This window comes from Anas platyrhynchos, chromosome 22 (genome assembly GCF_047663525.1).
Source record: "Anas platyrhynchos isolate ZD024472 breed Pekin duck chromosome 22, IASCAAS_PekinDuck_T2T, whole genome shotgun sequence".
Lineage (NCBI taxonomy): Eukaryota > Metazoa > Chordata > Aves > Anseriformes > Anatidae > Anas > Anas platyrhynchos.
In genome coordinates, this window is record NC_092608.1 from 6,015,950 (window position 1) to 6,032,166 (window position 16,217).

General features: G+C 54.8%; 1 protein-coding gene across 3 annotated transcripts in view; it reads left to right on the forward strand.

The window, feature by feature from the left end:
• Window positions 1–16,217, forward strand: part of KAZN (kazrin, periplakin interacting protein) — a 179,375-nt gene that overhangs the window by 159,256 nt on the left and 3,902 nt on the right. The window contains exons 1-4 of one of the 3 annotated variants that reach the window (XM_038166571.2): window positions 5,284–5,301; window positions 10,349–10,540; window positions 14,906–15,042; window positions 15,901–16,071. In XM_038166571.2, the coding sequence (XP_038022499.1) occupies window positions 10,405–10,540; window positions 14,906–15,042; window positions 15,901–16,071 (444 nt within the window). In that variant the 5' untranslated portion in view covers window positions 5,284–5,301; window positions 10,349–10,404. Of the gene's footprint in view, window positions 1–5,283; window positions 5,302–5,405; window positions 5,698–10,348; window positions 10,541–14,905; window positions 15,043–15,900; window positions 16,072–16,217 lie in introns of those variants that run through there. The other 2 variants (XM_038166573.2, XM_038166572.2) reach the window with 2 other exon arrangements.

Genomic DNA, 16,217 nt, shown 5'->3' on the forward strand with positions numbered 1-16,217 from the left:
TTTGGGAAAAAGGGAGGTGGAGCCGAGAGCCAAAATCCCAATGCTTTGCTTCGAGGGGGAGCATGGAGAGCTCTCTTCAGTACTGACAAGTGTGAACCTTTGAGCTGAAAGCCGGGCTTTTCAGGGGTTGACTTCAATTTGCAGCTCGGGAGGGGATAAAAGAAGACCCCAAACCCAACCAGCGCCGCAGGTTTCTGTGCTTCCTTGCACACTCTCCTTCTCCAGGATGCAATTTTCGCCACCATGCTCCGAGGCTGAGCTCTGTTTTTTTGTGTGTCTTCCGTGGCTTCTGCTGCTCCTTTTTCATTTTATCTTATTTTATTTCGGATTTTCCAAGCCCTGGCCTGGCCTGGTGCAAAGCGCTGATAAGTTTGGTGGAGCTGCTGCCTGCCAGCTCCGAGCAGCGCGACGTGAGCGCCGATTAATAAAAGCCTGTCACTTTTATTAACTTTGCAATCTTGCACGTTACTTAATTCCGGGCAGGCACCAACTGCAGCGCTCAGAGCTTTAAGTGGCTTTTTTTTTTCTGTCTCGGTGCAGGCATACGGACCAGCTGGGCACACCCCCAGCACCTCCCTCGCTGTCTTTTCTGAAATAGCCTCGATTTTGGGGAGCTGTCGGGGTTTGGCTCCCCATTTGCAGCCAGCTGCTCCCAATTTGGGGTCACTTTGGTCTTTTCCCGGCACGTGGGGTGTTGTGGTTTCATTGCAGTTTGATGTGGTGTAAAAGATGGAGTGAATTTGCCAAGGTTTGGGGATAGGGGACTGAGCAGGGCTGCCAGCCGGACCTGGGCATGGGAGGGGGCTTTTTGTGCAGATTTGTGCTTGTTTCTTGTGATTCCATGATTTGCAGGGAGAACACGAAGGTAGCAGAGCGGGGAGCTTTGTTTGAGCCCAGTACTTTGCAGTTCTTGTAGTGCGCTGTCCCTATGGAAGATCCAGGGGTGGCCGCTTGGCACCTAGGGGGAATCGCTCAGATTTTGGAGGGAGGGCAGGCGAAAGCACCCCAAGTGCCCCAGATTCAGTTCCAGATGCATGTTCAGAGATAACAACCAGGAGAACCACAGGAGGTGCCCGAATGGGTTGAGCACCCCTCCTTCCCTCACCCCTCAGGTGTTCGGAAAGTCTTTCAGCTTCAATTTTTTGGGCAAATGGGGAAAAAGTTTACAGAAACGGGGCTCCTTCTTTAGGGTTTTTATCATGGTGCTTTTGAGAATGAAGTCTTCAGGGCTGGACCGGGAGGGGTGTCCATGAAGTGCACTTGGAAGGTGCCCAGATGTTTGTGCCTGATGCCGTCTCCGCCTTTAAGCATGAAGACTTTCAGCTAATGCAACGTGGAGAAGGGTTAAAAATAAATCTGCAAAAGCATCCAGAGGAGAGCCAGGCTGTTACGTTGACGTTGGCCCTGGAAGCATTGTGCTGTGTGGGGCTTTTCCCTTGGCTTTTCCTCGCTGCTCCGGCAGTCGGCTCTTTTCAGAGCCATCGTGCCAGGTGCTGTGCTCTCCGTGCTGCAGTGCAGTCATTTTTATCTTTTCTGTGATGTCCTCAAGGAATTGTTCTGCCCCCAGCCTGGCGGTCAGGGCCGGTACTAAATGGATGGGAGCTTTTCCTTGAAGAAGGAAAACTGTGGCCAAATTGCCCCCGGCTCTCGGCATCGCCGTTGGGGTGGTGCTGGTCCTGCTCAGCCGTATGAAACTCCAGGTTTGGCACCTTCCGTGGCCATGAAATGGGTAGGAAAGGGAGCGCTGCCAATCCTCCGGGATTTCCCCTTTGGCGTGGAAGGACTGGGATGGAAAAAGCAGCACCAGCATCACCAGCTCGGTGCGCCCTGGCTCCATCACCACCCAGGGTGCAGGATGCAGCCCCTCGGTCCCCTGCTTCTCTTGCAGGTGCTTTTGTGGCCGTGCTGCTCAACGCAGTGGCTTTGCCCAAGCTGTTTGCCCGAGCCATTAACTCTTGCTTTTAATTATTCAGGTCGCCCCTTGGAAATTTAGTTTTTCAGTGGAGCTCAGAGGCTTTGCAGAGGAGGCTCCAGCCACAGCGGTTCCTCCCCGGAGGAGCCCTGTCTGCGTGCTGCCAGCTAATTGCTTTTCTTCGTTAACCTGTGTCTTCCTCCAGCTGATGAATTGCCTTTGATTGATTTGTAAATATTCCGTGGGTAAGGAACGGGACGAGTGCCTGCTGCACTTGGGTGCTACAGGTCTGCCCTCTGCCAAGGCGTTTGGTTTTATTCTGTCCCGGAGAGGAGAATTTTCCTTGAACTTCGGATTAATTTACCTATTTTAAGGTTAGTTTGGGGATTTTGTTACAGACGTACAGACTGCACGACTCCTTGCTTGTGATCTGCACACGTGAATGTGCATGTTTGCATCCTGTGTTGTTCCTACAAAGTGTCGAAATGGTTCACAGGTGCGTGGCTCCCAGTTAAACGCTGCCCTAAGCCAACCCGGGCTGGAGTTGCCGCTGGTTTTGTGCCTCGCAGCCCTGCACGCATCCAGCTCCACGCCCAACCGCTGTGCCTCACCCCAGATCATAGGGGCTGGTGGTGTAGGGGCTGAAGCTGAAGGGTCGCTTTGAAAAATACAAACAGTTTTTAAAAAGGCAGCAACATCTGGTGCGTAAAGACAGCGCCCGAACTCGCCATCGAGCTGCCCACCTTCAGCACTATTAAAATCGCACATGCGACCGAGGATGCAAATCAGCCAGGTGATTTTGGGAATGGGAGCACGTTTTTTGCATACCTGGACATTATTAACCTCTCGGGGTGGGTGTCCCCATCCGCTAGTCCCCAGCGTGCGGCCGGTCCCCTGCCCTGTGCCGGAGGGGCCGCTGGCCGTGCATGGGCAGCAGTGTGCCCGTCTGTGAAATGGGCAAGGAGCTCCGAAACTCCAGCAGATACTCACAGGAGCTGGGGAGCTGCTGTGTGGCAGCACCTTGATGTACAGGAACTTAATTACGTGCTGCTAATTAGCAGCAGCCCGTCGAGCATGCTGCTGCAGCCGCCGGAGCGGACGCTTTATCGCGGCTTTGCAGGAGCCGTGCGATTTCGTTGTCATCACGTATGGAAATGTAAGCGCTGCAGCACGGCGCAGGGCAAGGTGTGATGAATAATGGAAAGCCCAGAATAATGCTGAACCTATATTAAGTGTGCTTCCCCCCTCCCCTCAGCATTTATTTTTAAAAGGAAAATAACAATTCCGAGGGCTTCAGGGCTGCTGGAGAACCTGCGTTTCGCTCCCTGCAGCTGGCGCAAAGTTTGGTGCAAAGCTGGGATGAACTTTTTGCCAGTCTGGAGGCCACAGGTTGGTAAGAATCTCCATTGAAGCAAATACTGAAAACTCGATAGAGTTGCCCCAAAGTGACTGCCAAGCACAAACACAGCATGCTGATGCAGCACGGTGTGTCCCCGTGGGGCGGTGATGTCCTGCCGACATCCATGGCTCAAAAACCTTGCAAGATAAATTCCCAAGAATGCATCATTTTTTATTTTCCCCCCCTGCTTTCTGTCTGATTGCTAATTAGGATGGATAATTTGTATTTGTTTTCTTTTTTTTTAACCAAATCCCGTCTATTTTGATCTGTATCATTTTATTTTTGCGGGCCATTATCTCGCTCTCATTACAGCGTTTTAGCATCTGAATGAAAACATCCCAAGGACGCCAGAAGTCGTTAGGCATAAAATTCTGTGACAGCAACCATCATTCTGATGATTAAAAAAAAAGGAAAAACAAAAAGAAAAAAGTGTGATGAGTTGAGGAAATGGCACCAAATCAGAGCATCCTTGGGACTCAGCACCCCAACATTTGTCCTCCCTGGATGATGTTATTTTTAAGAAGGGGAAAATGAACGTTTATTGATTATTGAGGTCTTGGCCTCCCTAAAAGCTGCCAGAAACAAAAAAGAAAAAAAAAAAAAGAGAAAGCTGCTCTGTTTTGCAACATCTCCTCGATGCATTTTTTTATGACGGCGTAATCCAACGGGAAGAGAAACCGAAACCGGAGCTGGGTTTTCCCGTGCCAGCCCTACCTAGATCCACATGCTGAGGCTGGGTTTCATTATCCGCCAGCTGCTGTCGGGTGTTTTGGTGAGATCAGTGCTTTTTGGGGTGCCGGTGCTGGCCTTGAAGCACTTTGTGACCCCAGCTTGTTGCCCCTGCTTCTGTTGGAGGTGTTTTTTTGGAGGGGAAAGAGGGAGATTTGGCTTAGCCTTGAAGGAATTGGGAGATTTGGTGGTGGTCTCCCAAGGGTGGTTTGCTCCTGCACCCCAGCACGGCTCGAACACTGGTGGATCTCCAACTGGGAAAGCTGGAAGCACGGGGCACGTGGAGGCTGGAGGCTCCTGGAGGTTGGAGGCTGGAGGCACGGGGCTCGTGGAGGTTGCACAGGGCACGCAGCGATTTTTCCTCGCTGGACACGGGGAGAAAGAGCCCGGCCCCTCGCCTGGAATCTGCGGGAAGTGACTCAATGGACAAAAATCCAGTCTCCGGCTGCTGCTTCCTCCCCTCCCGCAGCAGCTGCCCCGGGGAGACGGGCATGCAGCGAAGGCAGCAGCACCCCGCAGCCACGCAGGGGGGATCTTCACTCGGCGAGGTTTGGCTTTGGGTTTCCCATCGCCTTGCCAGCTGCAGGGTCGTGGCAGGGCAAGGAGGCAATGCCCACAGGGTGGCCGCGTGCAGGGGATGCCATCCAGCGTGCTGCAGCCCCTCACCGTGTTCCTGGGCTGAGCTTAGATTTGAAGCAGCCTCTCCGAGAGAAATTGAGCCCAAGCTGCCAGCTTGTGCCTGGTTTTGTGCCATTTCCCGCTGGTGGCATCGCTCGAAGCACTGCGGGTGAGGAACGGGGCTTGGCCGAGCCTGAACCTTCCTCCTGGCTTACTCACGGGCTCCCTGGGTGTGGAGCACCCGCTCCTGGGTGCTCGGGGACTCGGGACACACCCTGACCTGGGGACATCCCATGCACCTTGCTCCATCTCCTGTCACCTGCCAGCAGCGCCCGCTTGTCCTCGCACCGCTGCCTTCACACGGCGTCAAACGGCCGGGGAAATGCAGCCCCCGGTGGGTCCCGGCTGCCTCTCACCCCTGTGGTCTGGGTATTTTTTGTCCGACCACTCGCACCCATCACGAGGCTGCCCCTCGGGGTTGTGCCTGGGTTTCCCCGCAGCCAGCTTTTGGAGCCTTTGTGCAATTTTTCGGCAGAGCCAAGGGAAGGGAGCGCTGCCCCAAAACATTCCCAGCCTGCAGCGAGGAGCCGGGCACCGGGAGCACCCCGGGGAGCCTCTACCTGCCCCGCATCCCTCCGGCAAGGTGGGTGAGCAGAGGGAGAAACCCCACTTTGGGGGTGCATGAAGGCCACGGGGTCACGGCGGGGTGGCACGGGGTGCGGAGGTGAGGAAGGCGCTGCCTCCACGTGCCTCAGTTTCCCCACGCCGGCCGGCTGCGGGGATTGTTTCCGCCGCCTTTCGGTTCCTGGCGGTTCACTCCCGGGCCAGGCCACTCCTCCGGCGTGACATCAGGGCCGGGAGCCGCGGCGGGGAGGCGGTGGCGGCGGCGGTGGCGACGGGGCAGCGGGCGCCATGAAGTCGGAGCAGGAGGAGCGGGCAGCGGCAGCCCCCGGTGCATCGCCACGGCCACGGCGAGGGACGGCGGCAGCGGGCGGCGGGGACGCGCGGGGCAGGATGCGTCCCGGCCTGGCCCCCGTGGGTAAGGGGGCAGGAGGGAGGAGCTCCAACTTACTTTTAACTTCATTTTTTTATAATTTTTTAAAAATATGTTTTATTATTAGTTTTTTCCATGTGTGGAAGGAACAAAAAGCCGCCCGCATGCACACCCTGTGGGGCGCGCGGACGCTTGCAGGGTGTCACCGCGGTGCCACCGAGGTCACGGCCCCGCTGCTCCCAAGCCCCCCCCGCCTTCCCCTCCCAGCCCTGTGTGTGTCGGGATTTCGGCTCGTCCCGAGGCACTCAGCCTTCTGCTCCCCCTGACAAAGGTATTTTGGGGAGGTTTAGGGGTGCCTGGTAACTCTGCGGGTAGGTTCTCCCCCAATTTAGTGCCCGTTGGGATGCACCGAGAGGGGGAACGCTGCCGGTCCCCGCGGTGCTTGGAGGGTTTGGGGTGAACCTGGCTCACGTACCCAAAAATGCAGCTCCAAACCAGAGCTGCTCAGCTCTCCGGACTGGTGGGGTGCTTGGTCGGGGATGAGCCGGACACATCCCTGGGGCTTAAATCCTAATTTTTTGTCTAATAATTGCTCTTTAGCCTGTGATCCCTGTGTCCTAGGAAACAGATGTGTGTGTGTGTGTGTATGGAGAGACGTTTTTATAAGTTTATTATATACACACACAACTATAAAATCCCCGGGCTGGGGCTGTGCAGGAGGCAGGAGGGGCCGAGTTTCGCCCCGTGCCCTCCGTGGGCATGGACCTGAGGGTAAAAAATGGGGAAAATGGCAAAAATGGCAAAAAAGCAGCTCCTGTTCGTGGTAGGAACCGCGCCACCGTAAACCCCGCTGCAAGAAAACCCATTGCAGCCCTTTTTAATAGATGCCCTCTGATGGCAAAGGCGTGTGCGTAGCGGTGGTGTCGGCTGAGTTACACGGGGAAAAAAATCTTCTAAGAGGATGTTCTGAAATTGGTGCCTGGTACGGGGCCAGGAAAAGGTTCCCTGGCCTGGGGATCCGCTCCAGAGCAGCCAGAGATGGGATTTGCAGGAGCTGGAGGGGAAAGCTCAGCTCCGAATGCTGTGCGGAGGTATTCGCTGCGGATGCTTCAAAAAATTAGAAAAAGGAATAATTCAAGGAAAAAAAATCTATTATTTACATTGTCTGTTAACGCTAATCAGTGCTCAAAGCATAAAGGATGTAGGATCCGGCAGTGTCAGGGAAGTTTAATGCTATCAACTAAAATATAATTAACAGGCAATTATTTCGGTGTGAATGGTAGTTTTCATCAATTAGTCTGGGAAATGTCTAAATTGCATTAATTTCACAAGCTGCCCGTTTGTGGCAGCTCTGAAAGCTGCGGGGCTGGAGGAGGGGAGCTCCCGCCGGTTACTGTGGCGCCCCGTTAGGAGGCAGGGCACAAAACCACCCCAAAAAATTAAAAAAGCTGAAAGCAAAAGAAGGAGAAGGCAAAAAAATAAGAAAAAAGGCAGAGGAAAGTGCGTTGCAGCAGCTTTTTGTACAAGGACTTTTGCAAGGGGTGGGATTTGTGCGTGGGGGCTGCTGCCACCCCAAATCCACCTTGCAGATGCTGCGGGGATGTGAGCGTCGCTGCGAGCCCCACCACCAAAACCCGAGCACCTTTGGGTTGAATATGAGCGAGTTTGGGTTAAAAGAGCAACCACGGCTTTGCGCTAGCAGCAGCGGGGCTGGGGCTGGAGCCATGGATTCTGGTTTTTTAGGTCATTTTTGCGCAATTCCAGAATCCTCCCAGGGCTGCAGGGTGTAGGGGCTGAGTCGAGGTTCCCATTAATTATTGGCCTTATTTTCCCCGTTACTGGGATTTCCCAAGGAGGTTGCTCAGCTGGGAAGCGGCACCTTTTGGGGCCTGGGGCGTTGCTTTAGGTGCCGAGGCCTCGAGGTCCTGCTTTGTCCTCTCCTAACCCCGAGCTGCAGCATCCCTCACACCTTGTCACTCTCTTAGTGCACTCTATATTTTTTTCCTTAAGCATTTTCTTAAGGAGACTTGATGAGAGGAGAAATTCCGGCTTCTTTCCCCAAAAAAAAAACCTTTAAAAACCTTTCTGGGATCAGCGTGGCGGGTTCTTGCCTTTAAACCTGCCTCTGGCTTCAGCAGCGGAGGCAGCCCCAGGAGGCAGGGAGGAGGACGAGACTTCTCCAGGGGTTGGAGCAGCTCCTGGCGTGTCTGGTGCTGTTTGAGCAGAACGAGATGTTGGGATTTTTCCCCTCGAAACTTGGATTTTTGGGCTGTGCTTCTCCCCATGGGTATATATTAGTAATACGGAGCCGGTGTCTGTCGTGAAGCGTCCTCACCGCGGTTCAGGCTCGTTCCCTCAAACCAATCCAAGCTCAGTAGAAAAATCAGCTCTTTAACAGTAAAATCTATTTTTTAAAGTTTTTAAAAAGTTAGAAAATCGATTAAATAGTTTCCAAATAAAATCAAAAAGCAAGGGAAGTTACACAGCGTGCACGAGAGCAGCTCAGTGAAGCCCACGTGTGCTCCGCGGGTTCGGTCTCGTGCATTTGTTGCACTCGTTGGCCCTGCAGCTGGTTGTGGGTCTTAATTTTAATTTCTGCAAAAGTTTTCACCTCTGTCTGCGGGGCTGTGGTTGCGTGAGGATGTCTTGGGCACCAAAGCAACCCCAGTTGGGAATTACGGCACTGGGGGGACCCAAGGTGGCCGCGGTGCGCTCCCTGCCCTGCCCTGTGCGCCGTGCTCTGCGGTTAATCATTTGCCAGGGAACTGCCAACCGTGGCTCCCGGGACAAGAAAAAAGCCAAAACGAAGGTGAAAATGAATCAGGGGAGGGAAAAAAGGAATTAAAGGCGATCAGTGGGTTTGTGGGGTTGCCTGAGCGAGCCTCGTGCCCAGGGTGGCAAGGCTGCAGGGTCGGTCGTGAAAGCAAAATGGGATTTTGGGGGGATTTTGGGGAGGCGAGCGACTTGCTGCAGATCCTCGCCAGTACCCACGTGCATCCTGCTCCTGTGTCCTGTCCCCTCCGTGCCTGTCCTCGCCCGCCGACGTGCAACGAAGGCGCTCGGTGGCACGGTCTCAGAAACACACCCCTGGAGCACACCCTGCGCGCCCCCAGTCCGGGCCCTGCCCCTCGCGTTTTCCCCGGTTTCCTGCACGCCGGAGGCCAAAACTCAGGATTTCTCCGGCCCCCTGGGAAACGGGAACATGGGCAGAGCTGAGCCAAGCTCCTCGGACGCGTATTTATTCAAGCTTTTTGCAAGGATTTCAAGAAAGCACTTTGGACTTTAATGAAATCCCCAGCCCGGAGCTCGAATGTTCCTCGTTAGTGACTTTATTGCTAAATAATTTACAGAACGAGGCCCTGCCAGTTTTCATAAGGGAAGCATTTCAAGTATGCAAACCAGATTTTATGCCTTTCCAGAGCAGCTGCTGGCTCGGGCACCGAAGGGACCCGGGCACCACATCGGGGTGCGGCAGTCCCAGGGGCTCGCCCCAGCCCTGGCAATTTGGGTTTTTCCTCCAGTTTTTCCTCCACCTTTCAGGAGGGTGGGAAGCAGCCACACAGGTAGGGGTCACTCAGTGCATTTCTGCTAGAAATAAACTAAAAAATAATAATAATAATAAAATAAATAGATTTTATGCTGGAGTGGCTGAGAGGTGGCATGGACAGGACCGAAACACAGCTGAGTGCAGAGTGAACATCGATTTATTTTTTTTAGATTGATACAAGTTTTTATATTTATATATTTATAATATTTATAATCTAATTCTTTTTTTCCCCAGGACCTGTAACATGCATGCTGGGGTTTCTTTTTAGCACAGGCTTTGGGTTTCAGGCTGCTGCCATGGTTTGGGGAGCCACGGTGCAGTTATTCAGCACCGGCCCCAAGCACGCTGCTGTCCTGGGGGAAAACAGGCAGAAATGGCCATTTACGCTATTGCTGGTAGTTGGTTCACCCAGGGGAGGTTTTTTTGCTTATGTGGAAGGACAAATCAAGTTAATTTTCTTTTTCAAAGAAGGTGGTGGAGCAACAGGATGAGGAAAAGCACAGGCAGGCTGCTCGTGTGCTCAAAGCGAATGGGTTTGGATGGCAACATCTGGCTGCAGTGGGCCAGGGAGAGGATGGGAAGGGGAAAAGGGGGCTGTGGGTACAGCTTGGAGGTGAGAGAAAAGCACCTGAATGCGGGCTGGGACGTGCCGAGGAGCTCACAAGAGCAGCTGCTTCGCTGGGTGTAAATGTGGGGAGCATCGCGTGGAAGCAGCGCCTTCACCTACCCAGCCCCAGAGCAGGTGTTGGGTTTTCCTAAACGCATCCCGAGCACAGGGCAATGCTGCAGAACTCCTTGGCCACCCAAGCACCCATCCCTGTGAGACAACTGCAGCTCCAGCGGCTCCTGCTCCTGTGCTTTGAACTTTTTGGTGCACCTCGGGAATTACCTGGGTTTCAGGTTTTCAGGCGGTTTGGATGGGGAAAAAATTCTTTATTTTTCTTACTATTTATTGTTGCTTGGACGGTTGGCCTGATGATCTCGGAGGTCTTTTCCAACCTAAATGATCCTCTGACCTCTTGTTAATTAACTTATTTCCCACTCTGTGTTGCTGGTTATTGCTGTGTCGTGTGACTTGTTGCTGCTACCCGTGAGTGGGTCCTGAGCGGGCGGCGCTGACGTGCCCGCGTTGTTTTCCCTCTCCCCCAGCGCTGCTGCGAGAAGAGGTGGCCCAGCTGCAGGAGGAGGTCCACCTGCTCCGGCAAATGAAGGAGATGCTGTCGAAAGACCTGGAGGAGACGCACGGCACCAAGTCCCCCGAGGTGCTCTCGGCCACCGAGCTCAAGGTGCAGCTGGCACAGAAGGAGCAGGAGCTGGCGCGCGCCAAGGAGGCTCTGCAGGGTAAGGGCTGCCCCAACGGGGCTTTTTCCAGGTGTTTTGGAACCCCAGAGCATCACCGCGAGTTAGTTAATGAGGGAAGGAGAAGGCATCCCTCGTATTTGGGTGAGGTGGTGCAAGGGGGGGTGCTGGATACAAGGGGTGCTCCCTGAGCATCCTCGGCGCTGCCCCACCGGCGAGGGCAGCGGGTTGGGGAGTAGGGAGCACGCAGTGCTCGTGGCATTGCAAAGCTCTGCTGCTAAATCGAGAGGAAAACCAAGCTGAAACGCAGCTGGAAAATGTTGCGGGATGGGCTTGGTTCAGATTTGAGGTCCTTGGACCCTTTCAGAGGGGAGCAGCAGGGCTCCTGGCGATGCACGCGTGCTTCGTGCGTCCTCCCGCGGGGAGAGCTCGCTGCGCACCCCGGTGATGGGTTGTGCAGGGCAAAACCTCACGGCGCAGGTTTTCCTCCCCAGAAAACCTCTTCCTGCTGAATAAACTGGAGAGGAGTACAGGCGGGGTGATGTGGGACCAAGGGTGGGGGCACTGCATGGGGCTGGGGCTGGGAGTGGGATTTGCGGGGCTGGGAATCACCCCTGGTCCCTCTGCTTTCTTGTGTCATCGCTCTTTGGGGACGTGCAAATAAAGGAATTGGACCTCTTTAGAAATTTCTCCGGTGTTATGGGGCTTGGAGATGTTTCTTGCTGTTTGACCAGGCAGTTTATTTTCCATGCAAAATCAGGTGTCAGGGCAGAGAAATCTGAAGTCTTGGAGGATTGATAGTTCTGCACAAAAAAATAAAAATGCAAAGTGCTGCTGGGTGTGCGTGAGCAAGGAGCTTTCCCCCACTCCACTGGCTCAGTCTCCAGCAGCAGGAAATGCTCTGGGTTTCCAACACCACACTCGGGGAAAAAAATCTTCATTAGAGGAGCCTCGGTCCAGGCAGAAGTGCTGATAAATGCAAAAATATGCAAAAGCAGGATGGATTCAAGACTGTTTGGAAAAAAAAAAAAAAAAAAGTCATTTAAGAGGGTTGTACACGCTGCTGCAGAGGACAGTGCAGAAAAAAAGATGAGATTGGCTTGAGAATCAGGGGTGTTTAAGGAATATAGATATATTTTTATTGGGCTTTTACTGGCCTGCTGGGATTTGTTTTCCAGGACTTCCTGCAGGTGGGATGGGTGGGATGGGGGGGACTCGGCGGTGGAACAAGAAGTGGTTTTAAACCAGTGCTGCTTCCCTCCCCTCACACACTGGAAAGCTTCCCCCTCGCTTGGAGAAGCCGCTGGTGCTGGATCCATCCCCAAGAGCTGGGCAGAAACTTTATTTCCTTCCCGCGGAGAGAAACGTGGCGAGAAACGGAAGGGAAAAAAAGGGCAGAAACTGCAAAAAAACGCATCCGCCGGCGTTGTCAACTGGGGAACCGATGGCTGCGGGTTCAGGAGCTGCTGCAAACCTCTCCAGGCTTCTCCGTGGCTCAGGATCCAGGCAGAGGGCCTCTGAGGCCACAGCCTCCTCCCGGGTGGCCACGTCACTAGCGGGGAAGTGCCGGGGAAGCGATAGGGAAATCCGTGCCGGCGGCTGGCGGCGCGCCGGGAAGTGCCGGGCAGGCGGCAGGAGGGAAGGGGAGGCTCCAGCCTCTGCAGCCCTCCAGCAGCTCCACAAGGGTTTGGTTTTGCTGTGGAGAGGACTGGATGAAGACACCTTGGTGCTGAAACGCGTCCCCCCAGCACCGAGCCCTTCCTGCAGGGAGCAGATCTGTATTTATAGGCGCAGGACGGGCTGGGTCTGACGCGGCACAGGATGTGCTGGAGCGGCTCAGGCCGGGGTTTTGTTTTATCGCTCCTTCCTCTGGGCTAATTCCATCGCTTGCACCTTTTTTTTTTTTTCTTTAATGTCCAAGAAGAAATCCTCTCGTGCTGCGTCACGTCCTCCTCTCCTCCTCCGGCAACGTGAACTGGCACAAACCCGGCACAGCGTCCCCTCCACGGGGACGTGTCCGTCCCGTGCTGGTGGCTCCGAGCCCTGTCCCCCGGTGGCACAGAGCTGCTGCAAAACCCCTCTGTGTTCTCCTTCGGGGAGGTAACAAAGAAATTGGGGATGGGGTCCCTGGAGGTGCTGTGAGCCCAAATTTCATTCTGGAGCGAGGGGCGGCACTGCCAGCCCTGCGCGGGGTTGCCCAATTTTATGGCTTGGTCACGGTGACAACATTGAATTTCACGGTCGGGATGGGGAAACAGGAGAAATGAAGTGAATGTTAACGTGACAGGATGGTGTTGCGTGTCCCTCCTGTGCAGGGCTGCTCATTTTTATCTCCGTTATCACATTCCCGAGGTACCAAACCCAAATCATCAGCCGAAGACTCTCCAAGCAAACCTGGGCTAGGTGATGCCACCACCACCCGGCTCGTCGTCTCTCCATCCAAGATCAGAATTATAACGTTGAAAGGGAACGTGCTATTTATTAACAACCATCATTTTAGGAGGGGAAGTGTCTCTTTTTAGCACGCGTTGGCTAATTTCCATCCCAAAGAGGCCAGAAAGGGACCCGCAGGGTGGCGGCACCATCGCAGCTGCACTCAGAGGGTGACAGGGGTGGGATTTTTGGCTGGACGGGCTCTGCCCAAAAACACGATGCCTGCATGACCGAGGGATGTGTTGTGAGAGCCCGACCGATCCCCTTGGGTCCGCCCTGCGTAATGAGCCAGGCTCGTTTTCCAAGGAGGTACGGAGCTGCTGGCAGCCCGGCTCGCTTTTGCATAGCTTTCTATTTATCTCCTGCCTCTTTCGATTAATTTCCTATCAGCTGCGCTGGGAATGAAGTTCTCAAACACCCGATAAATCTTTTTTTAAGCTTAGGAGCTCATCGGCTCTGGAGGAGGGCGAGCAGTGCTAATAGGAGTGGAAAATAAAAGAGTTTATTTTAGCAAATCTCTCAAATATGATCTGAAACGGGCACACTCGCTGTGCCGCTGCAGCTTGGCAGACCCCAGCAGAGAGGTGTTCAACCAGAAACCTTTTCCACCTCTTTTTTCCCCGTTGCTTTTGGAGGGGCAGGGCAGGAGCAGCAGGACACCCACGGCGAGCACCCATGGGCTTCAGGTTAGCTCTGCCCAGCGAATATCAAACCTCGAGAGACCGCGTATTTGGCTCCTCGTAATACTTCTGAATGTTTTTTATTGTTTTCTTGGGTTTGTTGGTGGGTGCAAGAGTTGAAGAGTTTCCCATAAACCTTTAAGGACTCGGAGTGCTCCCAGGAATGGAAGCAGGCCGTGTGCTGTGGGTACCAGCCGGTGGGGCTGAAAATGCTGCTCGTGGGGTCGGGTAAATCAAGAAAAACCCACGCGTGGGGATGGGGCTGCAGCGTGGTTGCAGCAGCCTCGGCTGCTGGCAAACTCAAGGAGAAGCAGCACCTCCTTGCAAAGGCACCCGGAGAGGATTTTGCTGGTGTTTCACGTGTGCCTGTGCAGGTTTTTGGGTGACGTCTGTGTTTGTTTGGGTTTATTTTATTTTATTTTTATACAAAAGGACACCTTGCAAAGCTCGCCTGCTTGCGATGCAGCGAGGGCGATGACCGCTGCAGGGTCGAAGGGTGTTTAATAACTTCCTGCTCTCTCAGGGCCGAAAGGCACGCGGAGCCTTTTTTTTTTATTGCTTTCCACTCGGTGTTGGAGCCCGACTGCTCAGCCCTTGGGGTGGGGAGGGCTGGGGCTGCAGCGGGAACCTGGGCTTCTGCTGCGGTACCGGGGCATTAGCCAGGAAAAGCGTTTTTTTGGGCTAAACCCTGACACTGCAGCACCCATTTCGCTCCCAAATCTTTCCTGGGCGCCCCGTGGTGCTTTTGGGGCAGTGTTTGGAGCACATGAAGCACCAAAATGATCACAGCCCCAGCAGTTTTTAAGCACTTTGGGGAGTGGTTCTCCAGCAGAGCTGGACTTTGCTGCCGTCCTTAAGCTCCTAAATGATGCGATGCCAGACTTGGGCATGAATTCACCGTGGGCGCAAAGCTGGCGCTGAGCACCCTGCCCCAAATCACTCCGTTTTGGGGTCGGAGGAGCTGGTAGGGGCAGGGTGTGAAGGATTCGCTCTGCTCGGCGCATCCCATGCAGAGCAGGCTGCCGGGGGTGGGTGCTTCACCAGCCTTCGGTGTCCTCCAAAACCCTCTGCTTTGGGGCTCGCTGCTGCTGGCCGGGAAGCCCCAGCACCTCTCCCCGTGCAGGTTTTTGGCGAGGCAGAGGGGTTTTGGTGAGATGTGGGCAGGGATCTGGGGGCTCTCCCCATGGTCACCGCTTCACCGCTGGGTCCTGGCGAAGCGGAGGTGCTGGAGGGGGGAGCCCGGTGGCTGTTTTACCCCAGTGGCTGCTTTTACCCCCGTTTTCTCTCCCCCCAGCCATGAAAGCCGACCGCAAGCGCTTGAAAGCCGAGAAGACGGACCTGGTGAGCCAGATGCAGCAGCTCTACGCCACGCTGGAGAGCCGCGAGGAGCAGCTCCGCGACTTCATCCGCAACTACGAGCAGCACCGGAAAGTGAGGCCGGGCACAAGCGTGAGGCCGTTGGGTTTTCTTTCATCGTATTGGGGGAAAAATGCAGCAAAATGGGGCTCGGCCCCTTGCGAGCAACTCCCCTGCTGCAGTCCAGCCCCTGCAGCAGGGGAATGGTGAAGAAGGGGAGGAGGATTTATCGGTTATCGGTGATAAACGAATGAGGCCAGAGATTGTAATTAGCTGAGCTGGCTTGGAAGGCTCAGTTGGGTTTTTTTGGGGGGTTTTGCTTTTATTCAGTCCTTTTCTGCTGGCTGGAAACCGAAGGCAGCTCGTTTCCGAGGACATGCTTTACGTGGGGCCCATAAGGTTAGGAGCTTGTCGACCGCACAACCCATAGCACGTTGCTCGGTTATAAATAGCATTTTTCTGGATGTTTTATGGACAGAAAGCTGGGGGGTGTAGGCAGTTTCCTGTTGTGCTCGTGGTTTGCCTGCCTGGAGCTGTCCACCAGCGCGAGCGAGCGTGGGAACCCGGCTCGGGCGGCTATTCTGGGCTTTTTTCCATGCAAAGGGAGAAATTTGCTATTTTTGAAGGCTGGTGCCAAAGGAACAGCACTCGCAGCCAGCTTGGGGTAGGCCGGGGAGAGCCAGAGGGACGTTTTTCCCTTTCTATGAGAAATCCCGTGCAATTCCCAACGCAAAGGGGCACTGCAGGGAAAGCAAGTAGTTGCGTCGAGGTGCTGGTGGAGGTCTTCAGCTTTTGGGCACGGTGCAGGCATCCGGATTTGGGGAGCAGGCATCTGGTTTAGGGGCACGGGGTTGCCAGTGCCTGTTGGGGAGAGCTGGGGGGGTTTCTTTTGGCCGTTCCCCCCATCCTGACGGCTTCCCCGGCTCGCTGCAGGAGAGCGAGGACGCAGTGAAAGCCCTGGCGAAGGAGAAGGACCTGCTGGAGAGGGAGAAGTGGGAGCTGCGGCGGCAAGCCAAGGAGGCGACGGACCACGCCAGCGCCCTGCGCTCCCAGCTCGACCTGAAAGACAACCGCATGAAGGAGCTGGAGGCCGAGCTGGCCATGGTGAGCTCAGCCCTGCACCCACATCACCCACCCGTGCCCTGGCATGGCCGTGAGCTCGAGCTGCAGAAGCATCCGAGGTTCGGCCCCATGCACTGCTGTGCGCTCTCGGCTCAGCAGATTGAGAGCTTGGAGACTCCGGGGAGCTT